Source organism: Felis catus, chromosome C2 (assembly GCF_018350175.1).
Source record: "Felis catus isolate Fca126 chromosome C2, F.catus_Fca126_mat1.0, whole genome shotgun sequence".
NCBI lineage: Eukaryota > Metazoa > Chordata > Mammalia > Carnivora > Felidae > Felis > Felis catus.
Genome location: NC_058376.1, coordinates 81,625,619 through 81,650,852, shown reverse-complemented (window position 1 = coordinate 81,650,852; position 25,234 = coordinate 81,625,619). Strand labels below are relative to the sequence as shown.

Below are 25,234 nucleotides of genomic sequence, written 5' to 3'. Positions count from 1 at the left end.
TGCGATCGAGTCCCGTGTTGGGCTCTGCACTGAGTGTGGAGCCTGTTTGAGATTCTCTCTTTCTCTCCCTCTGCCCCTCTTCCTTGCTCATGTGCTTTCTCTCTCTCTACAATTAAATAAGACAGACAAAGAAATCAATGGAACAGAACCCAGAACCCAGAAATAAACCCTTGCATATATGATCAAATGATCTTTGATAAGGGTGCCAAGATAACACAGTGGGGAAAAGGACAAATGGTGCTGGGAAAGCAGGATATCCACATGAAAAAGAATGAAGCTACACCTTTATCTTACTCCATATACAAAAATTAACTCAAAATGGAATAAATGTAAATGTAAAACTATAATATTCCTAGAAGAAACACAGGAGAAAGCTTCATGACATTAGATTTAGCAACAGTTTCTTAGACATGAGACCACAAAAGCACAGGCAACAAACATCAAAATAGAAAAATCCAACATCAAATTTAAAAACTTTTGTGCATCAAAGGACACAATCAACAGAGTGAAAAGGCAACCTAGGGAAAAGAAGTAAATATCTGCAAATCACATATCTGATAAGGGATTAAATCCAGAATATATTAAGAACTCCCACAACTCAACAACAAAAGAATCAAATGACCCATTTTGTTTATTTTTATAAAATTTTAAAGTGTATTTATTTATTTTGAGAGAGAACGAGATAGCATATGTTGGGGGGGGGGCAAGGGGGAGACAGAATCCCAAGCAGGCTCTGAACTTCAGCAAGAAGCCCTATGTAGGGCTCAAACTCACGAAACTGTTAGATCACAACCTGACCAAAACCAAGAGTTGGATGCTTAACTGACTGAGCCACCCAGGCACCCCCCTCAAATGACCCATTTTAAAAATGGGCAAAAGACTTGAACAGACATTCTCCAAAAATGTATACAAATGGCCAATAAGCATATGAAAAAATGCTCAATCTCACCAATCATCAGAGAAATGCAAGTAAAAACCAAAGAGATACTGTGAACACAAAATATTTCACACCCATTCTTTTGGCTATCATCCAAATAACAGAAAATAACAAGTGCTGGTGAGGATATGGAGAAATTGAATCCCTTGTGCATTACTGGTATTATAAAATGATGTAATTGCTATGGAAAACAGTATGGAGGTTCCTCCAAAAATTAAAAATAGAACTACCATATGATCTAGCAATCTCACTTCTCAATTCAAAAGAATTGAAGGTAGGATTTTAAAGAGATATTTGCACACTCATGTTCATAACAGCACTATTCACAATAGCCAGAAGGTGAAAGCAACCCAAAGTCTATCCATGGATGAATAAATAAAATGTGATGTATGCATACAATGGAATATTATTCAGCCTTAAAAAGGAAGAAAATCCTTTCGCATGCTACAACATGGATGAATCTTGAAGACATTGTGCTAAGTGAAATAAGCCAGTCACAAAAAGACAAATACTGCATGATTCCAGTTATATGTGGTCTCTAAAGTAGTCAAATTCATAGAAACAGAAAGTAAAATGGTAGTTACCAGAGGCTAGAGGGACAGGGAAAAGAGGAGTTGTTCAATGGGTACAATTTCAGTTTTGCAAGATGAAAAAGTTCTGGAGATCTGTTTCACAATAATGTGAATATATAAAACATTACTGAACTGTATACTTACAAATGGTTAAGTGAAATAAATCAGAGAAAAACAAATACTGCATAATCTCATTTACATGTGGAATCTAAAACAAAACACAAGCTCATACGTACACAGAACAGATTAGTGGTTGCCAGAGGTAGGGGATGAGGGGTGGGCAAAATGAGTGAAGGGAGTCAAAAGTTACAAACTTCCAGTTATAAAATAAATAAGTCATGGGATATAATGTACAGCATGGTGATTACAGATAATACTGTATTGAATATTTCAAAGTTCCTAAGGGAGCAAATCTTAAAAGTTATCATCACAAGAAAAAAATTGTAAAATTATAATTATGTATGATGACACAGGTTAACTAATTGTGGTGATCATTTCACAATACATACAAATACTCAATAATTATGTTGCATAACTGAAATATAGTGTTATCAATTATACTCCAATTAAAAAATGGTTAAGATGATAAATTTTATATTTTTGAACCAAAAAATGTTCAAAACAGAAGGAACAAGGATGCTCTCTCTTTCAACTTTTGACTATTTTTTTTGTGGGGACACAAGGTCTGAAATTACTATAGCCATCCTGTCATCACCAAGGGAGCATCAGATACCTCTGAGGAAGATAAAGTAGAAAGAAAGGTTGTGGGTCTCTGAGTCCATGATTCAACTGACCCTGGAGCCATCCATCTTTGGACTTCTCATTATGTGACAGAACAATATTGTTTCTTAATTTCAAAGTCACTTGTTATGTTTTTTTTGCTAGTTAGGACCAAAGGCATGTACTAGATGCATTGCTACTATCAACAGTAAAAAAGAAACTCCACCAGAATGTATTCAGAATGCAGGATATTTGTTGGCTTTGTTCACTGGCGCACAGAACAGCGCCGGCACATAGTAGATGCTCAACAAACACTTGATAAATGAATAAAAAGCAAATTTAGGATCCCTCTTCTACATCCTGTACCTCCTGCTCATCCCCCTCAGGGCTCAGCTTAAATGTCCTTACCCAGGGAGGTCTTCTCTGAAGCCCCCAAAATCTCTTCCTGTTCTCTGAAAACCCTGATTAGGTCTCAACTACAGGCAACCACCTTCTACTCTCACACTTCTTGTGGCTGTACTTAATTACCTATAACTATCCATTTAGCAAATGGACTCTCCCACTGGACTGCAAGCTCCATGAAAGCAAGAACTGGGTCTTGCTTATGGTTATAGCCTCATCTCCGGGCACAGTGCTTACCACACTGTGGCACTCAAAAACATTAATTTCAAAGATGTTCCAACTCTGTGTCGGCTCTACACAAAAACTTAAAAATACAATTTATAACTCAGTCTTCTTGATTAATTAGAATATTCTAAGTTGCTTGTACAGAGGTTGAGGGACCAAAAAGGGTGCTATTTTTAAAAGTTTTCAATACCCTGGTTGGGGGAGGGGCTTATTCAAATTAAGCCATGGTATCTGGGGGGGTTTCGAAAGCCCCAGAGTAAATAATTCATAAGTAATAATTCCTATGTTAGAGTCCCTTATGAAATCCGAGAAGAGATTTGCAATGTTTTCCTTTTAAGGACTACTTCCATCTTCTTGGTTTTAAAACACTCTTATTTGAGATTACTGTATTTGCTAAATTAATTTTATATTTGATTCATCCCTCACTGCTTCTCTGTCAAACTACCCATAAATGGATTTTTGCCAAAATGACAGAACTTTTTTCGTTATGCTGTCTATTCCATTATCATTAATTCGTCTACAATACAAAGTCAATGGGTTTAGTAAGAACCATACCTGCCATTCGGATTGGTATGACACTCAGAAATCCTAAGAAGTATTTTGTAAAAAACAGAAAAGGAAGGAAGGAGATGGAAGAAGAGTAGCTACTTGGATACCAGTTTCTATTACTTAAGGAAAATTTACACGAGTGCAACATGGTGGTAAAAACGTTTTCCGGAACAGTAACTGATGGGTTTTGATGACAAGGTACATTCCATACATACCTGCACGGTCCAGTATGACAGCCATTAGCCATGAATGTGACTGTTTAATTTTAATGAATTAAAATAAATATTCAGCTTTTCCATTGCACTAGCCACATTTCAAACACTCAGTAGCAACATGCAGCTACGGCTATCACATTGAACAGTGCAAATATACAGCATTTCTGTCATTGCACAACATTAGCACGGATCTATATGTTTCTACAAACAGATGTTAGGAATGGGTGATGGAAGCATTCAGGTCACTGAAAGAAACATGTAAGTGGAGAAACAGCCATATTATAAACATAAAACATCTATTTCCTACTGTATCCTTCTTGGGAACAAATTTCTTTTTTTTTTTTAAAAATTTTTTTTTAACGTTTTTATTTATTTTTGAGAGAGAGAGAGAGAGAGAGGGAGAGAGGGAGAGAGAGAGAGAGAGAGAGAGAGAGAGCGCGCATGAACAGGGGAGGGTCAGAGAAAGAGGGAGACACAGAATCTGAAACAGGCTCCAGGCTCTGAGCTGTCAGCACAGAGCCCGACGCGGGGCTCGAACCCACGGACCGCGAGATCATGACCTGAGCCGAAGTCGGACGCTTAACCGACTGAGCCACCCAGGCGCCCCGGGAACAAATTTCTTAAAAATAATCTGTCCTCTGGTCCCTTTAACTAAATAACAAAATTACAGCTTTTAAAAAATTTGTCTTAAAAGACTGAGAACTTACTCTTATTCTCTGTTAAGTGATCTGGGCATTACATGCAAACTTACAATTTGGTCTCATCAGCCTCTTTCTGCATGATTTCAAGAATCATGCGGCAGGCTTCAGAGGTCCCCTCTGGGGTGGCATGGATGGTGACGGGCTTCTCTGCAGCCCCAGAGTTCTCCTTTCTATGGATGTCTACCCTGTAGGGAAAAAATCAGAAGCCATAATACAATGTCATCTGGGACAGGATCCTAGTCTTGAGAAAGCGTCGCACGGGCCAACGTACAGCAAAAGGACAGAGACCATGAAGTGTCATTAGCACGTTTGCAACCAATGCCATTCTTCAATAAGGTGGCAAGCAGTGCAGGAGGTCTTGTGCCAAACTTGAATACTTTGCAGTTTCATTTAGAAGGGAGTATTCCTTGCAGGAGTGCTGTGGGACAAAGGCACTGAGCCCACTTGGTAATGAAGCCAGTTTGGTAAATGAAGTATTTTGTGTAGTCTTTCAAATGATCATAGAAGCAAAGGGTAAAGGGAGTAGGGTAACGCTGCATGCTGGCATGGTGCCAGTCTCTGCACTGATTGTAGCTTTTAAAAGCCACATGTTAATCCAAATCCAAACACCAAATTCAAGCAAGCTTTGTATATTTGAGTGTGGATTAAAAACAGAGGCATGCCCTCTCTCTGCCTAAGTTTTTGGTTTCCTTGCCCCTGGCAGCCTGCCTTCTTCCAGGCTCTTAAAACTAATGGCTCAAAAGCTTGATGACTTTATCAGACTCCGTGGGGTTGTTGTGGCCCTACTTGTTTTTGTTGACTCTGAAAATCACATAATTGATCGTATCCCTTCTTATTTTGGCTGTTAGAAAGCCCAGATCCAAGTCTTTGACCTACTTATAAAAAAAAAAATGGGCACATACTTTGAGAACTAACGTGTTACACTTCTACTTAAACTTTTTGCACTTTTAAAGCCACTTTAAGAAATTTTTGGAACAAAAAGACATACAACTAAAAATTACTTTTGCAGTGAAGCAAACTTGCAGGGGAAGAAAGGGCTGATTTTAAAATCAATGGAACAGCAGACAGTACTTCCCCTTTCTACTAGGTCATCATTTCACTGCTGTGATCATGAACTTGGGACTCATACCTGTAAGTGTCCATTAGTTGGCAGTAACTCAGACACTTTGAAGAAAACAGTGTTTTTTCTCTTTCGGGTTACAAGATACTCAATGAATGACGTGAATAAAGTGCACTAGGCCATGTAAGGAACTCACGTTCGCCAGTAACTTGGTGTTTTGCAATTTAAATGCTTTCATAGCAATTATTTCATTCAATCTGCCTGGCTGTCCTAATTCTAACAATAATCCTGGCTTACAGAACAAGACATTAATGCTCGGAGAAGTTATTTTTTTCCCCAAGATTATACATTTAGTGGTAAATCTTGAACAGGGGTCTTTGCATCCTGTACTTTGTTACATCAGGCTGTGTTCTTAAGAATATACAAAAACCAACAAACCACTACAACTCCTACTACCAGTTCCATCTCCTTAGATGACTAAACAGAGGCTAATATACTTCATTTCTCACTCAATACAGCAGACTCACTTACTCCTTTTATGTAGCTATTTATGGGACCACCTAAGTGATCTCAAAGAATGACTACCATCCAGGGCTCCAGCTCAAGAGAGGAGGTAAGAACTAAGGTAACTGCTTTCTGGGATCCCACAAAGTTCAGCCCCATACCTCTGCTGTTTTAGAAAGTGATATATTCACAAGCACTAGTAAGCTTATGAGAATAATTCTCTGCCGCTTTAAGAACCTTTAGTAATTCAGGGTATGACCTTTAGGCTATTGGCATGAAAGCACTGTGAAGTCCCCAGCTTTGTTAGTCTGTTAGTAGTTCTGAGAAGCCACCATCCCATTTAGCACAGCCCCCCTGCTGATGCAAGCGATAGCCACCTAGGATGACTGGGGCCCACCAGCACTCGGGGGGCCTGTCAGAAGGAAGCAAAGGAAGCCCCGGAGGCACGTACCGGGACTGGGTCTGCTTAGTGATGTTCTTTATGGTCAAGCCCTCCTTTCCGATGATGGCACCAACAAACTGGGTGGGGACCAGGATCCGCAGCGGGAAATCAATCTGTCTGGCCTGAGAAGAGCCCCCAGGGGCGTGGCCTTGCTCCCGGGAAGAGTGGTCCCCACGCTGGGCTCGCTGTGGGGGCGAAGGGGAGCTCACCTCTTCATCCGGGATGTAGGAAATCTTGAAGGAGTAGTTCTCAAACTGATGCCCGCTTAGCTTCTCGATGGCTCTGAAATGCAGCAGCAGCAAGTGAGCCTTGTTAGACCCTGACGTCAAAGAAGACCCTCAGGCCAGTGGACGGGGTCAATCAGTCTGCTTTCCTAGTTGCCTACGTGAGCAGCACTACTCCTTGAGGAGAACCTGGTGAGCAAGGCAGGTGCCTGCTTTGCTCCCTCAGAGCTGATGGTTAACAGTTAAATTATCACAAAATATAGGCCTGGTCAGACTTGATACACAACTATGCATTCTGCTTTTTTTCCACTGCCTGAGGCTGTATCCTCCTCATCAAAAACTCTTTGTAAGTACTAGTATAAAATTATGACTCACTTTTTTTCTCAGCTTGATCATAATACATATTTATCACTGAAAATTCAGAAATGGTTAAGTACAGATTAGAAAAAAATCCTAGTCCATCCTGTATCTTTTTCTTAAATATAATTATCATTTATAAACAAGGATTAATATTACATATACTATTTTCTAATCTTTAAAAAAGAGTTAACACTAAACATTTTCCAAGTCACTAAATGTCCTGCAATTTAATTTTTACTGGCTGTTTAACACTATTGATTTATCATAGTTTTTGCAACTCATTCCCTATCGTTAGATATATATCTATATCCAATCTTTTATTATGTCATAATAAAATTTTTTATTTATCTATTATTAAGTGTCGTGGGCATTTTTGCAACTACAGCTGCACACAGGACAAATTCCTACTGGAATTTCTGGGTCAGAAAGAATGCAGAATTCCAATATTAAGTACCCCTCAGTGTGCTTCTGTAAAGGTTTCAACACTTACTATCCCATAGCAGTTAAGACAGCATTTGTTTCTTGAGTCTTCAAAACTGGAGTATTATTTAAAATTATTTATCAATTTGATAGGGAATAAATGATATCCCACTATTGAATTTTTAAAATTATATAGAAGTAGAACATTTTTTTCATAAGCTTTCTGGCAATATGTGAAAACAACAATGCTATTCTACTATATTAATGTTTAGTGTTTGTGAATTTATTACAAAGCAGCACCTTTGAATTCAATAAAAGCAACAAAGTAATATCACCTATGGGAGGTCCTACCTAAGTGGCAGCTGGATACAAACTCTAAAGGTGAGTTCCTGGTATATATCTTGCTTATATGTGTGTGGCTAAAGTCAACAGCAAATGATCTATTGCCTTTTTCAATGCAAAATTAACTTCTTAAAGACTAGTGGTATGAGGATGGGTTAAATATGTCTTCATGTGTGCTGAAACCTTGAAAAATAAATAAAACTATAATTCTGGGGTGTAGAACCAAGGTTATGCCATATGCATGAAACATGTGTGACCATAACTGTAGTTACAATGACCTGACAGGTATTTCACTTTAAGGACCTCCTACAAAAAGGAACTTGTTTTCTTGTAGTTGTTTTAAAAACTCAATCCCATGTCCATTAATTGCCAACCTCAAAATTAACCATCATTGAAACAAGGTACTCATGCATGGGGACTAGGAAGTAAATGGAGGTTAGGAATGAGAACCCAAGCCAGGTGATCTTTGACTAACCACTCCCAGACAATTCCCCCTGTTGCTGATGTCATGGGGATGGGTCCCCTTTTTAATATTACACAGAGGAAAAATGGGTGTTTCATGATCTCTTCACCAAGTGTGGACAGAAACAGGCTTGTGCTTCTTCCTCATACTGCATGGAGGAAGCTCCAGGTAAAAGCTCTGTGGTCAACAGGGACCAAGGACAGAACGTCACAGAGCTGGTGCCTCTATTCGTGACCATGTCCAGACACAGGTCCCACCTCAGTTTTGATGCCAAGGCTCAACATTTTTCACGATAAAGTCTCTGTACAACCAACAAACAGCCATCCCATTATAAATGCCCTAAGCTCCACTGACACATCAAAGGCATGCACAGATGCCCTGAGGCTCCTCAGGCAGGTCAAAGGTAGGCATCTTTTTGGAATTCAAAGACAACCCTCCAAAAATTTAAAAGGAAAGAAGCCCAAATCCACTTACATTTTTGCTTCTTCTCTTGTTGCATATGTGACGTTGACAACAGCAGTTTCTGTGTCTGTGTTGACTAGGAAAGAAGCAAAAACTATACTGTCATAGAAAAAAAAAGCTGGCACCCTCTGGCTCAATGTAAACAGACTAACTTTAGAGAAGAATGCACAAAAAACTCATCACCCTAACTCCACAGTATTTGAATCTCTATCTTTATTCATGTGCATTCATAAATAGTAATCAATTGTATATACATATCTGTAATCAACTGTATATACAGCTCAAAGCTGTATTTTCACTTATAATACCACTGCATGTGCATATGTATATGCTCATTATGTTTGTATTTTCCATTTCTAATGTCTACACAAAATTTTAGTAATTGTGCCATGATTTTTGACAAGCCATTCCTCAATTGTTGACAAATGAGTTATTCCCAATATTTGCTATTCTAAGTCGTGTTGCTAAAAATCAGCTTTACTGCAAATATCATTTGAATTGTGTTCTCTTCTGAATTACTTTTTTAGGCTAAATCATGAAGAAAAATAACATAATGGTAATGGAACATAATGCTTCTTAATGCATATTTTCAGATTACTTTCCTAAAAGTTTATGTCAATTTATTGTACCACCATCAAGGTAGAAGTCTGTTATGTTTGCATTTATTTTTAAATAACTGGATATACATATAAAATAAGAAAGTATTTTAATTCTTCATTTATTCCTAAAGTAGAATTATTAATATTTTTGTTTCCCTTTGACTGAGCTCCATGACTGAGTTAAATTAGTAACTGTATAATAAATAAAGAAAAGTTGTAAGTCATTTGGTTGAAAGAGAGAACACCAACTCTAAGAGTGGCTAATATAAAACTCTTGTGAGCTGGCTTATCTTGGTTCGTAATTGCCTCTTCTTCCAAAATCAGAAGTTAAAAATAAATTCAGAAGTCAAGATAAAACTTTCTCAATCTAAGCCAGTAAACTTAAACCAAAAATTCTGTTTTTCCCCAAAACAAGTAGCTATGACTAAGTCAGATCCTCCCTTTAAAAAACACTTAAGCTATGGGGCACCTGAGTGGTTCAATTGGTTAAGTGTCTGACTCTGGCTCAGGTCATGATCCCAATGTTCACAAGTTCAAGCCCTGCATCCGGCTCTGTGCTGACAGCTCAGAGCCTGGAGCCTGTTTCAGAATCTGTGTCTCCCTCTCTCTCTGACCCTTCCCTGCTCTCTCTCTCTCTCTCAAAAATAAATAAAATACTAAAAATTTTTTAAAAAAATATTGAAGCTACTGGGAGACTTGGAGTTAACCATATTAAGTTAATGATAGAGTTAATTCAAGAAAACCATGATAAAGCTGCTTTCCAAGTAATAATAAAACCTTGTAGTATAGGGATTCCTAATTTGGATCCATGTTAGAGCTTCAGAAATTTTATAACCTCACACCACCACCACCACCACCACCTTCACGAACACCTCCTCCTCCCCCCACCTCCACCACAACCAAAGATTCAAATGTGTGGATGGATGGATGAATTTTTCTGGTTTATAATCTCCGTAAGACTCTCAAAGAGGTTAAAGACCACAGTCAAAAATATTGTTTATTCAGTAACTTCAAAATAGCTGCAACCTTCAAAGGGAAGGGATGCACAGTCTTCAGGAAAGAGGTGATGTTGAGATTTACACGTCATAAATGCTGAGCCCAGCCCGGCTCTGCCCGGGAGTGTTCTTGCTGCCTCTCATTCACACTTACCCAGAGAAGTTCTCACAGTGCAAAACAGGGGATGAGTAGCCCACAACCGTCCTCTCTCAGTGCTGACACACAGAATGTACCAGAGGGTTCCTATTTGCTGCTTTCTAGTGCTCCAGATGAGGTTGTCGACTCCCAGAAAGGGAGAAAGGGATGGCTTTGAACCTCCTGAATAAATCTATCCACTAGGATTCTCAGATTCTCAGATTTTGTTCTCACTTCTTAGTCATATTCTGTTATTCAAAGACCTTTGTCTTCAGGAAATCAGACAGTTCTGTGATTCTGGAAAGAACTGAGCTCCATTCGAATAATTTATTTCGCTGGACATAAAAGCTCTAAAAAGTTTCTTAAAACTCTACTGAAAATATTTTCCTGCTGAATCAGGAATCACCTATGAAACAAAACAAAACAAAAGCCCAACACTTCTATCCTGTAGTTGTGAGGCGGCTGGAAACTGGATGGTCTCCAGGGCACAGGTGCACTAGGAGCTGTCACTGCCCCAGGGACCTGCAGTATTTCCTCCTCGCATGGCAGTGTCCTGAATTTATAAGATTGTCTTAGCTAGTAACTTTTACAGGCTCATGTCTGTGAGGCCATCTTGCCTACTACATCCAATCCTTATTAGAATGTCTTCTTCTCCATGTTGAGGGAAATAACAAGAACTGAGAAACAGAATCCTTGTAAATCATGTCTTCTTTCTGAGCTCTTTCCCTTCACCTTTGGGCATGGGCAGTCAGCAGCATGAAATTGAATAATAATATTTTTAATATTCATGGAGTGGAGAACAGCTGAATAATTACTACTTTAAAATGATTACTTTAATTATACTGGCAGATAGAACAGACTGCATATCAGACAATTGGTTCTCTGTGATTATTCATTCCCAAGTGAATCCTAACAATCCCTTGAGATTATATAGGACTCTGTTGCCTACAAATTTTTATACAGGTTCACTTTGGATGCCACAACTACTCAGTGATATAGAAGGGATAGAATTTATTCTCCCCCTTTTATACATGTGGAAACTGAGTCAGTGAGGGTTAAGTGACTTTTCCCAGGGCTTCACAGTCAGTAAATAACTGCATTCACATTCTGCTTTTTAGGCCAAAAGAAAAAAATCTTTATCACATGTTACTGCTTGCCACATCAGGAGCTTGGAATCTACTTTTCGGGGACTCTTAAAGAGCTATGTGAGGTATCAATTTCTTTAAAAAGATAAACTTTTTAAAGAAAAACTTTTTACTGTTTAAAATCATCGCATTTCATGTTTTAGATGATATAAGCGAGAGCAGCAGAAAGAAGGGTATATATTTTCTGTGGATGTCCAACACTGATGTCCTAAGCCTGTGGCTCTCAAACTTGAGTACACACAAAAATCAGTTGGGGGTGCTTGTTTAAAATACAGATTCATCAACTCTTGCCCCAAACAGTCTTACTTTGTCAGTTTATGGTGAACCCCAGGAATGTGCATTTTCATAAGCACTGTGGGAGATTCTGGTATAGGAGTCCTACTCCTTGAGAAACACTCAGTCTAAGACACTAGTGATCTGTTGTTCTTAGCCAGGAAAAGGAAAACTGTGACAGCATAAATTCAATTACTTCCAAGTGAATTAAGCTTACCCCAGCCTGACAGTGTTTGAGAGCACATTAACAGAATATATATATATATATATATATACTTTATACATAAACCAAACCTGAAAGTCATATTCTTTGAAACAATAAATTTTATAGATATGGATAAAAAGATCTGAATATCTCTAACAGAGAAAGCTTGTTTCAAAAGAATTTGAATTTACTATTTGTCTTTGGAGTTGACCCAGCCTATAACAGATAACAATCCCACTCAAAATTCAATAGGCTAATTTGCTCACTTAATACCTTGTTCTACATTCTCCACTGTCCCATACTGGGCCAAAAGTCCATCCAGCACCTGAAAAAGAGAGATCCCATGTCAGAACAGGAAGATAAGATTGTACTCACACACACAAAAATAGTATAGTGATATCTCCCAGCAAACGAACGAAAACAAACCAAGGACAGTTACAGGAATAATCTAACTAAATTGATATTTCAGGTCTTCCATCAAAACAGTTAAAAATGAATAAATATATGGGACTTGCACTTGGTTATTAGCTCTCAAGTAATCTGTCCACTAAGGTGACACAGCAGAATTTCAGAGTCTTACTGTTAACAATCACATCCATCGTGATGGTTGGGGCACAATGCTTTAGGACAAGCAGAATAAAGGACAAGGTTTGCTTGCCCTTCTTACAAGTTTTAACCATTCTTCCTTCTGTTTTTCTCTAGGGATCTCCTTATTTTACAAAGCAGTGGGATATATATATTTTTTTTACTTTGAAATTTTCCATAATAAAGGATTTTTTTAAGTAATAAAAATGTCAGACAAAACATTCTATTTCCTTTAAGGCTGTTTTGATTTTGTTTGGGTTGGAAATAAACATTGGGGCAGTTTGTTTTTAAATAATGCAATGAGGCCACTCCTCACATTCTGTCTTCTTGAATTTTAAGGTAGCAATCTTATAAGAAGTTTTACAACTCTGAAACTGTATCTTCACTATTACTCATAGCAACTCATTCACAATCAACAAAAAACCTACTCAAACTAACAATCTTCTATTTTTATTGGGTTTCCACTGATTTTATTTTTCCAAAATCATAATTTGGAAAGGTAAAAAGTCTTTTACAAAATCATGACCGAAAAATCACAAACCAGGTATACATTTTGTTTCATAGTTTGTCAGTGCTTGGTGCCTGAGAAGACAGAACAGGAGGGCTCAAAGCACACATCTTGCACAACAAAAAAGAGACGAACATAACCCTGAAGTTGTGACAGATCACATACATTAGGATACTGAAAAAGGAAGACAGAGCATGCAGGAGCTTTGTGGAGAGGTATGAGGACCTCTAATTCCCCAGGGAACTCACAGAGGGAAAGCGGTTTTGCTGACCTATTAAAAAGGAAGATGAGGATGGAGGGCAGGAAGACGGTAAACACACAGGTGACACTGGCTTACCTCCCACTGCAGGTGAGGAGGGATGTTTCGGATCTGAATTTTCCTGCTCCTGTAGAAATGAAAGCTCAGACTATAACACTTTCTCTAGGACACAGACTTCAGCAAATGACAAAATGTCTCAAGACCATAGTTTGAGTTCACTTTCTCACTGTATTTACTGAGGCATCGGCAAGAGATTCCGGCTGTGACTCATGAGCATCATGTTTTAAGGTTTTCAATTACTTTGGGGAAAAAAAGAATAAACCCAACAAGAGTGAATATGCTAAGTGAAACAGCTTAAATACAGATGTGCCTTTTCAATTTCTTGCCAAAGCAGTTAGAACCTAAATTACCATACAGATTCTAATTATAGAATTTAGTACCTTCCTCCCCAAAATAGATGGTCCTGCAACTGACCCTACCCCAGTGGGTACTAAGGCTCCAATGTGACACGTGAGGTCACATAAATAGTGGACTTAAATGAGGTCAGATTTAGTTCACCCTTTACCTAATAATGTAAAACTTGCTTTCGAAAATTACTTTTATCTTTGAATAAGTAATACAGTAATAATTTAAAAATTAGAACACTATAAAAAGGTGTGCTAGAAAAAGTCTTACTCCCACCCACTCCCTTCCTTTACCAGAAATAAACACTTTTACTTATCACTCGTGTACTCTTCAGTTTCTTTATGCAAATAATAGCAAATGCAAATATAAATTCTTATTTCTCCCCCTCTCTTACAGAAATATTTACATATTCTACAAACTCTCTGCATGATTTTTTCACCTGAACAGTATAATCCTGGAGATCTTCCCATGCTGACAGAGCCTTCATTCTATTTTATATTATGTGGAGGTACCAAAGTGCATTCAACCCATCCCCCTTGGGCCTTCTTTCACCTTTTTAGTCAGAGGATTTTTCTGTTTTTCTGGGACATCCTGCTGGTCTAATAACTAAGTGATTTAGATTGTTTCTTGTTTTTAAGTAAACATTAAAATTACACAGGAAAAGGAAAGAAATGGAAGCATAAGAATTTTTCTATCTTTTAAGAATATGTCAGATCCTAGAAAGAAAACACAAATCAGCATTTAAATATTAGAGAGGTATATTTTAATGGAAGGACTTGACATCTGATTCCCCTAAATATCCATTTTGGGGCATTGTAAGAAAAGGGATGTAATGGCAAAAGTGTATCTGCCATTACTTTTTCTTTTTTTCTGGTGTCAGAGGTACCAAATAGGAACTACACACAGCCACAAGTTTTTCCACGGCTTTAATCTGGGCAACAGCCCCAGAAAGAAATGTTAACAATTCATGCAGAGAGGAAAAGAAAGAGAGGTACACAGAGGAAACAAGAAAACAAACAATCAAGTAAATCAGGGGCTCCGGTTTTCTCATGGTTTTTATTGAATGCAAAGGCGGGGCACTTCTATGTTCTAGATCCTACACGGTACTTCTAATTTTTAAAAAATGAGAGTGCATTCATGCTTTACTACAGGGCAAGCCAGTCTACAGAACCTCTAATCTGGTATCAGGATAGGAAGGAGGAAGATGAACCAAGAACTAATTTCTACCTCTACGCTATGAAGTCCCTTTCCTGACACTGCCTTTGGCAAATAGTTCACAATAAAACTGCTGACACTATCCCATGTAGTGGCTCAACGGAATGCTCCACAGAAGATGTCATAAGTCTATTTACAGAAAAGACATCAGAATTTGCAAGAAATTGAATACTTCTTTTAAATATAATTTATTGTCAAATTGGCTTACATACAAAACCCAGTGTTCATCCCAACAAGTGCCCTCCTCAATGTCCATCACCCATGTCCCCTCTCCCCCATTCCCTTCAACCCTCAGTTTGTTCTCTGTATTTAAGAGTCTCTTATGGTTTGCCTCCCTCCCTCTCTGTAACTATTTTCCCCCCTTCCCCTCCCCCATAGACTTCTGTTAAGTTTCTCAAGATCCACATATGAGTGAAAACTGTATGTCTTTCTCTGACTTATTTCACGTAGCATAATACCCTCCAGGTTTCATCCACGCTGCTGCAAATGGCAGGATTTCATTCTTTCTCATTGCTAAGTAGTATTCCATTGTATATATGAATCACATCTTCTTTATCCATTCATCAGTTGATGGACATTTAGGCTCTTTCCATAATTTGGCTACTGTTGAAAAGTGCTGCTGTAAACAGTGGGGTACATATCCCCCTATGCATCAGCACTCCTGTATCCCTTGGGTAAATTCCTAGCAGTGCTATTGCTGGGTCATAGGGTAATTCTATTTTTGTTTTTTTGAAGAACCTCCACAGTGTTTTCCAGAGCGGCTGCACCAGTTTGCATTCCCATCAGCAGTGCAAGAGTGTTCCCGTTTCTCCACATCCTCGCCAGCATCCATAGTTTCCTAATTTGTTCACTTTAGCCACTCTGACCGGTGTGAGGTGGTATCTCAGTGTGTCTTTGATTTGTATTTCCCTAATGATGAGTGACGTTGTCCATCGTTTCATGTGTTTGTTGGCCATCTGGATGTCTTCTTTGGAAAAGTGTGTCTATTCATGTCTTCTGCCCATTTCTTCACTGGATTATTTGCTTTTCGGGTGTGGAGTTTGGGGAGTTCTTTATAGATTCTGGATGCTAGCCCTTTATCCGATATGTCATTCATAAATATCTTTACGAAATTGAATATTTCTAAAGAAAAATATTTTTTTTAATCTCCAAATATAAACATCAACTCTAAATACTAACCAAGAATTTACTAGTATATAAGTCTTACTGGAAGAAACTCATTCATAAACACAAAGATTTGAAAAAAGACAACCATAGCATTGTTTGTGACGGCAAAGATGGCAAACAATCTAAATACTGACCAACAGGGAAATGAATAAATGAATCACAGGACAGCCACAAGATGGAACATTATACACCTTTTAAAAAGAATGAAGCAGGGGTGCCTGGCTGGCTCAGTCGGTAGAGCATCCAACTCTTGATCTCTGGGTCTTGAGTTCAAGCCTCATGTTGGGTGTACAGATTACTTAAAAAAAAAAAAAAATGAGGTCGACATATAGGCACGGTCATAAGGAACCATCCACTGCATGCCGTTGTAAGAAAAGAGCTAATTATAGATTAGGAAGATCTTGGTTTTTTTAATGTTTTTAATGTTTATTTTTGAGAGACAGTGTAAGCAGGGGAGGGGTAGAGAGAGAGGGGACAGAGGATCTGAAATAGGTTCTGTGCTAACAGCAGAGAGCCTGATGTGGGGCTCAAACTCACGAACCTGTGAGATTATTATGTGAGCTGAAGTTGGACGCTTAACTGGCTGAACCACCCAGGTGCCCAAGGCAGATCATGTTTTTTAAGTGCACAAAACATACAACATGCTATTAAATGTGTGTGCTTGTAAATGCATAAAAAAAGGAAGGTACAGGCAGTTGGTGAAAGGGGACATATACTTGTAATTTTAGCTACTTCTGTCATTTTTTTAAAAAACGAGAATGTACTCATGCCTTACTTGCTTTAAAAAATTAACAATTAAAACTCCTACTAAGTCTGCTTTAATGAATATACAAGATTTATTTTTGAAAAGTATACTAGAACCTACTAAATTAAAAAAAAGGAAAGAACAAAAACCAAACACCTCACTTTTTCCATAACTAGGTTAGGTATTCTTGAAATCGTATTTAACAGAATATTAATTTATTTAGCAAACTCTGTTCCTAATGTATAAGCCATCAAACTCTGTCTGATCCAGATTACTGCAAATCCTAACTAACTGGGTCTGAAACAATAATGTTTCCCTTAATGCCTCATGTAAAGAATGCACACCAGGCAATCAGTTCAGGAACTGGAATGTTCGTTAATCACAATTCCAGGAGAAATAATCCCTAAAAAAGCTAGTGTGTGGCATCTCTAATCTTAGGTCTGAATGGAAAGAAAGAAAAAGAACTGAGAACTGAAAAAGGAACTGGAGATCACTATAGGAGAACCAATTACACTGATCCTTAGGTAACTGGGAAGATTATCCTGAGCTATTATCTTTCAGGATCAGGAGTGGGCAGGACCTGTGAGTTCTGCTAACTTCCACAGCGTGATCTGGATGCTATGCCTCCTTCTCAGGGGCCAGGGATGCTTGTCCCCTTCAGCCCCCAGGGAGGGACTTCCACATGTCCTTCAAACCCCGCTCACATGTGCAGAGGCTTCCAGGGCGTCTCCAGGCAGAACTGTCTCCTCTGCACTCTTCAGCTTTTTTTTTTTTTAATTTTTTTTTCAACGTTTATTTATTTTTGGGACAGAGAGAGACAGAGCATGAATGGGGGAGGGGCAGAGAGAGAGGGAGACACAGAATCGGAAACAGGCTCCAGGCTCCGAGCCATCAGCCCAGAGCCCGACGCGGGGCTCGAACTCACGGACCGCGAGATCGTGACCTGGCTGAAGTCGGACGCTTAACCGACTGCGCCACCCAGGCGCCCCTGCACTCTTCAGCTTTTATAACAGCTCACTCTCTGCTGTAATTATTTTTCTGCTGGGGCTGTCATGTTCCCCCACCAACCTTCTGCTTGATGGTAATTTCCTCAAGGACAAGCTCTTTATTTACTAGTCTTTGGTCCAGCATGAGGCCAAGTGTCTAGTGTAAAAGCAGAACATGGCACCCCAGGGCTGGGAAAAGCACTCCTAATGCTGGCTGTAGCATGCCTATGACGTGGATCCCCCTGACCCCACCCCGGAAGGCCAACTGTTTATTTCTCCTGTGCCAGGTAGTCAAGAGAAGAGGGAAGGGTTCTTTACCCTCCTTCCCTTTTGAAATCCATAAAAGTATGCCCTGCTTTAAGAAGCCAAACATACACAATAACTCAGGAAAAATCATTGGTTTTAAGAAAATAATTTTGTTTCTTAAAAAAAAAGGAATAATCTCACAGTTCCTTTATTTTAAAAAAGAAATCAACCTTCCCTAAACACACATAATGATGTTTCTCATCTTCACTGCCCAGAAGCATTACAGCAGCTTCCTAGCTGGCCTGTCTTCCAGTACTGCACTCCTTCCTCTCCCAGCCAGCCCTCCTGGGCTGCCAGTGACTGACTGACTTTTTCTTTTTCTTTTTTTAAGTTTATTTATTTTTGAGAGACAGAGAAAGAGTGAGTAGGAGAGGAGCAGAGAGACAGGAAGAGAGAGAGAATCCCAAGCAGGCTCCATGCCATCAACACAGAGCCCGAGTGGGGCTCGAGCTCACAAACCACAAGATCATGACCTGAGCTGAAATCAAGAGTCAGATGCTTAACCGACTGAGCCACCCAGCAAATATGACTGGTTACTCTTGCCTTTTTTGACTCCCTGTCACCACATCCAAATTCCCTTTCACGACCCAGTTACTGTCTCCTTCCCCATCTCTTTATGTTGCCAAACTGCCCAAACTTTATGCACTTCTCCCTTCATCAAAAGTAGTATGTTACACCTGCAGTTTATATGCATGCTTTTGACGCCTTCAGTCTACCTTAAAAACAGGACTAGGGGCGCCTGGGTGGCGCAGTCGGTTAAGCGTCGACTTCAGCCAGGTCACGATCTCATGGTCCGTGAGTTCGAGCCCCGTGTCAGGCTCTGGGCTGATGGCTCAGAGCCTGGAGCCTGTTTCCGATTCTGTGTCTCCCTCTCTCTCTGCCCCTCCCCCGTTCATGCTCTGTCTCTCTCTGTCCCAAAAAAATAAACGTTGAAAAAAAAAAAAAACAGGACTAAAGAATTTGCCTATTCTAGATATCTCAGTAAGTGGAATCATACAGTATTTGTCCTCTTGAGTTTGGCTTATGACAGTTCACATAATGTTTTCAAGGTTCATCCATGTTGTAGCACATATCAAAACTGTATTCTATGCACTGCTTTTTAAAGTTAACCTGTTAGTGTGGCTGCTTCAGCAGTACATACACTAAAGTTAATCTGTTAGGGTCTGTTTTGGTTTTTTTGTTTGTTTGTTTGAGAGGGAGGGAGGGAGGGAGGGAGAGAGGGAGAGAAAGAGAGAAAGAGAGAGAGGAGACAAGCAGGGCAAGGGCAGAAGGAAAGAGAGAATTTTAAACAGGCTCCATGCCCAGTGCAGAGCCTGAATCAGGACTCGATCTCATGACCATGAGATCCTGATCTGAGCCTAAGTCAAGAGTCAGCCACTCACCCGACTGAGCTACCCAGGTGCCCCATCTGTTAAGGTCTTCTATTTATTTCCTTTTAACTTTTTTTTCACATGAAGGAATGTTTTGGATTTTTACCAATTTTAAGACAATCCACCCAGACTTTTATACTGGCTAAGTTAATTAGATCTAGATCAGTGGGTTGGGGGAAGAGGGAACAGATAGTTAGTATTTACTGGTACAGAGTTCCTGCTTGGGATGATGAAAAAGTTCTGAAAATAGTGGCGATGGTTGTACAACACCATCAGTGTTTTGTTTTGTTTTTTTATTTTTTTTTAACGTTTATTTATTTTTGAGACAGAGAGAGACAGAGCATGAATGGGGGAGGGTCAGAGAGAGGGAGACACAGAATCTGAAACAGGCTCCAGGCTCGGAGTTGTCAGCACAGAGCCCGACGCGGGGCTCGAACTCATGGACCATGAGATCATGACCCGAGCCGAAGTTGGCCGCTCAACTGATTGAGCCACCCTGGCGCCCCCAACACCATCAGTGTTCTTAATGCTGCTGAGCTGTACACTTAAAAACGGCTAAAAGAGCAAATTTTGTTATGTATTTTTTACCACCGTAAAAAAAGTACTATACAAAAAAAGAGCAATGCAAAGGAAACAATATGAAATCTTCTAGGAGACAACTAGTCTGGACTTGTCAAAATGTCAATGTCATAAAAAATCCAAACATTGCTCTAGATTAAAAGAGAATAAAGAGATCCAAAAACCAAGGGGGACAGGGGAACAAGAGTAAAGAGGGCAGTAAGGAGCACGGTTTTGACTTTTTTCTTTTTCATTTTAATCAAAAGCAGAGCAAGACCCATAGTCAAGCAGAGCAATGTAGACAAACAGGGTCTTCCCTAGTGGCTTTGGGATTTAGGAATTTAGAATTTCCCACTCTCATAATTCAAGCAAGCACTTAGGATGAGAAAAGGAAAGAAGCTCGGCCTCTTTCCTTGGGGAACTTGGCTACTCTAATTCTATATTCTGGTTAATCAGTGATTGCAGTATACACGTACAGACTATCAAATCTTAACTACAAAACAAAATACACTTAACCCCAGCTCATCTAATTCTAACTGACCTGGTTCATGGTATATAGAGCTTTTCAACATCTAAGTGCCTCAGAATACCTTTTATAAATGTTATTATCTTTGTAGTGTAGATACCCAGAGGAAATAGAAAGTTCCAACTTGAGTGAATTTCAGATAAACTAGATGTCCAGTGTTATAAATTTCAATAGCCTGGCAGAAATTATTTTGTGTGGTAGAATTTGTAGCTTAAAAACAAGTGGCCAAGCACTTGGGAAATACAATCATATTTAATTGTCATGGAATTTCTGTGATTATGAAGAACCATTTTACCTCTATTTGGGGGGTAAAAAAAGTTTAACCATTTTACTTATATTGGGGGTAAAACACATGCTTGTATGTGCAGAGGATAATGGTATATGGTAATGAGCCACAAGTCTGATCAGCCACCTTGGGAACTCTAACCCAAGCCTTAACCATGATGGGGACTTGAGTGGAGAACAAAGTTAACACAAATGTGAGAACCCAGCTTATAAGATCTCAGGTTCCATTTGAAAATTAGGTCATCTAGAGACTAGAGAATCCCCAGGTAAACTGTGGGCAAAAGAGGCAACATGGAAAGTAGAGTCCTATGAAAGAGTTCTGTGGGGTTCAATGAAGAATTCTACCTAACTAGGTCCCATCTGTTTCCATAGCCATTCTGGGTGCCATCAGATGACACACAGTCCTCACCTTGGAGGGAAATTAGAGCACCATGGATTACCTATGGAGTGGCAAGTATGCTAACCAACTCCAAGGACTGTGGGAGAGCTAAGACTAAACCCACTATGATTCTCCTGTTGCCCTCCCCCAGCATATAGTGCTATAGTCAGTATAGTGCTGTATCCCATGCACTCATTAGTATGTGTTTAAACCTTAAACTTAGAACTTCTGCACAGTCTGTACAAGGATATTCTCTGCTAAGCTGAACTAGGACCTAGGGCTGCTCAGGGAAGCAAATGAATCACCAGAGATAGCCAAGTCCAATCCTCTACCCAACTGTCACTTAAATCCCCCTCTTTGTCTCTGTCTCTGTCTCTGTCTGTCTGTCTGTCTCTCTCTCTCTCTCTCTCTCTCACACACACACACACACACACACACACACACACACACAGGCAGGGGACAGGGAATGATTAAAAAGTCAATTAAACAAATTGTTTAGTCACTTTGTTACAAAATTATTAAGAATAATTGCCTTTGCCTCTATGGGATCTAAAATAAATGTATTATAATAGCTATCAGAAAACGATGCTTTCAATATACAAACTGCTAAAAAGTGAAAAAAAAAGTTTAGGGATTTTTTAGGAAGAAAAATTATGTGATCAAAGTCTTTATGAGTATTAACAGTGTTATGGGCCAAATCATAAAAAGATTAAATCAGGTATTATTGTGGTGACCTACTGCAAAGGGTTTTGAGCCAGAAGAACTGCAGTTATAAAGCTGACAACTTCCTTTCCTCTATAAACTCAAGTCCACAAAACCATAAATCCCCAAGCGGCCCCAACATACTCATGCTTCCTGACATTCAGAGGCAGGAGCTCATGAAAAGTCCACTGTCTGAACAGGACAAAAGTCAGTGAATATGGTAAGCAGTAGCCCAAGACTTTGTAACTCAATCTCCTACACCCTCCTAACCAGTCTACTAGGCTTATAGAAAGGCCTTGACTTTTTAAGAAGTTGCTAACACAATTCCAGATATCCCTTTTGAGGAAAACACTGGGGATTCTTAATTGTTGTTGAAACAGGGAGAAGGGGAAAGAGAAGAGTGAATGGGATGATTTATGATGATTAGATGTTCATGAGAAGACTGGCCAGACTGCTATTCCTGGGCAAGATGGTGAAGTAATTCCCCCACTGGGAAGCGGTACAGTGAGTGTAATTTGCACTAAAAGATCATTAAGTTTCATTTCAATTGCAGGATTCTACAAATGCTCTGGAAATTGTAAGGTTAAAATAATCTCCTGTTAAAAGGAATCAGTATGGGGGACCTGGCTGGCTCCGTCAGTCAGTGGAACATGCAACTCTTGATCTTGAGGTTGTGGGTTTGTGCCCCACGTTGGGTGTAGAGATTACTTAAAAATCAAATCTTAAAAAAAAAAAAAAGGAATCAGCAGGATTTACTATGTACGCTGTAATGACCATATACTGTTCTAGTAAAGCAGACAACCAGATTTCTCAGAAATTCGATATTTTAGCTCTGTAAAAAGGAAGTCAAGGGGTGCCTGGGTGGCCTAGTTGGTTAAGTGTCTGAGACTCTTGGTTTAGGATCAGGTCATGATCTCATGGCTCATGAATTCGAGCCCTGCATCCGGCTATGCACTGACAGCACGGAGTCTGCTTGGGATTCTCTTTCCCTCTCTCTCTGCCCCTCCTGCTTTCTCTCAAAGTAAATAGATAAACTTAAAAAAAAAAAAAAAAAAAGAAGCCAATATCTAAAACTTTGTCTCTTTTGATTCATATTCACTTTTTGGCAAAGGGGCTCCTTTTACAGGAATGGTGGCAAAGAGTAGAACGATTTGAACTAAAGAAAGAGAAAAAAAATCTAAATAATTATTTGGGGAGAAACTAGTATTTTTCTTTGCCAAAAACTTCTTTAGGAAATTAAAATAAAATGAAAACAAAAACAACACAGGAAAATTGTGACCCGCTCTTATCAAGGTTTGTGCACAATTTCCTACAGATAATACCATCTTTCCCATCTACCATCTCCCTCCTTAATTCATTTTGTGACATGACAGAGAAAAAAAAATAGATTTAGCTCCAGTTTTACCAGAACTTCTCCATGTGCTTCACTGAACACTACTTCTTCCTCATACAAGTTATTTTATTTAGGGAAGTCTAATAAAGGTTCAGAGGTACACCGGAAACATTCATCACGGTATTTTTAGCAAGAAGCTATCCTCAAACCACCACTACGACTTACCTTAACGGATTCTAATAAGTGTCTCATTTAAGCCTTACCACTCCCTACATGAAGTACGCATTGCTATCCCCATTTTTCAGATAAGTAAACTGAGGAGTTGATGAGTGCCCTGTCTACATCTCACAGGTAGGGAGTGATATTTTTGACTTGTGCTCTGCAAGTTTAAATCTTTGTTCCTAAAACATCACTTTGGAATTGTTGATTCACCAGTAACAAAATTTACACTTTATGTATATGTATGTATATGTGTATGTGTGTGTGTGTGTATATAACACGTGTATATACACACACACATTTACATATATATATATATGCACACACACACACACACACACACACACACACACACAGAGCAATGAATTTCGGACAAGATATGCCTTTTCAGGCAAATTCTAGGAAAATGGGTCTTAGGATTGGACTTCTATCTAGCCTTTCCCATTCAGTGTCAACCTCGCTATAGACTCTGACCAAAAACACCTCCTCTAGGAAGGATTATTTTGAAAACTTCACCAAAGCTGCTCACTCTTTGCTCCTCAAAAGAATTTACTTACATACAAACACCTTTCAGAAAAGGTAACAAAGGCATTACCTAGTAAACTCTTTCACCAGGTCAGCTGACTCCTGGTTGACAGTCAGGGTCTCTTGGCCCATGGCTGGGAGCCATACATACCTCTTTGTAAAGGCCTGAGGGTGGGACTAAGTATAGGAGAGATCTGCCTCATAGTTTTGCTTAGTAACACTGGCCAAATCCAGGGCTGTGCTGAACCTCGTGAGGCATGATAAAGCTTGAGAACCCTCTCCCAAATACAGATTGCTGTATGGGGAAAGGCGGAGTGGATCCCAGACAGGGAGACAAGGTCCTCAGAAGGCTAGAACTTTTATGCGTGCCAGAGTACAAACATGAATTTGAATTCAGGAAGGTGAGATTTTGAGAGGGTAAGGCTAAGTGTTTGTGAACTAAAACTCTGCACACCAACTTCCAGCTTTTCAAGATCTAAACAGAGTAAGGATTTTCCTTAATATTTTCATTCGGCTGTGATGGAGATTCCAGTTAACAAAACCAAACTGTGTTTCTACAGAAGTGATTAGTTACTCTTTCCAAGGCCCTCAAACTCATTATCTGTAATTAAGACTAACCAGGGTAAAAAACACATATTTACACATCATAATTTGAGCCAAGATAAATGATATACATAAACACGATGCAACACAAGTTATAATCTGAGTATATAAATGTTTGCCTTGTGTGGTGCATGGTAAACACAAAATCATCTTTGTAAAGGCAAAGGGAGCCACATGCTTCGTCACCCACAACTGTGACATCCTTCCAGCAACTCTTCAACCCATTTTCAATAACTGCTTTCGTTAGTTTTCCAAACAGCACACCAATCTGTCCCGCTCCTTCCTTCCTTCCTACCTGGTCCTTTTTCGTTTTTTCTCCCCTCCACAGCCAAAGCAACATCTGGAACACAGCAGGTGCTCAGCAATCAGCAAATTCACCAGAAGCATTTGTTGCTGACAGCTGGCTTCTTTTTCCTGGCTCACTCCATCCCATATTCTAACTTCCAACTATAAGAGGAATATGTGCTTACTGAAGACACTGACTGGTCTTCAACCAAGCCACTTGGTTTTTTGCCCACTCCAGTTTATGCTCATCGACTCAATGCAATAGGCTGCTGACCGAAAAATATAGGACAAGATATTTCCTAACACAGTAGCCACTACATAC

The 25,234-nt window shown here is 39.3% G+C and overlaps 1 protein-coding gene across 4 annotated transcripts in view; it reads right to left on the bottom strand.

The window, feature by feature from the left end:
- Positions 1 to 25,234, bottom strand: part of IGF2BP2 (insulin like growth factor 2 mRNA binding protein 2) — a 157,718-nt gene that overhangs the window by 29,565 nt on the left and 102,919 nt on the right. For all 4 annotated transcript variants that reach the window (XM_019840016.3, XM_019840017.3, XM_011286035.4 and 1 more), the window contains exons 3-7: positions 13,382 to 13,430; positions 12,225 to 12,276; positions 8,611 to 8,674; positions 6,337 to 6,609; positions 4,372 to 4,506 (exon numbers count right to left, since the gene is read on the bottom strand). In XM_019840016.3, the coding sequence (XP_019695575.1) occupies positions 4,372 to 4,506; positions 6,337 to 6,609; positions 8,611 to 8,674; positions 12,225 to 12,276; positions 13,382 to 13,430 (573 nt within the window). The remainder of the gene's footprint in view (positions 1 to 4,371; positions 4,507 to 6,336; positions 6,610 to 8,610; positions 8,675 to 12,224; positions 12,277 to 13,381; positions 13,431 to 25,234) is intronic.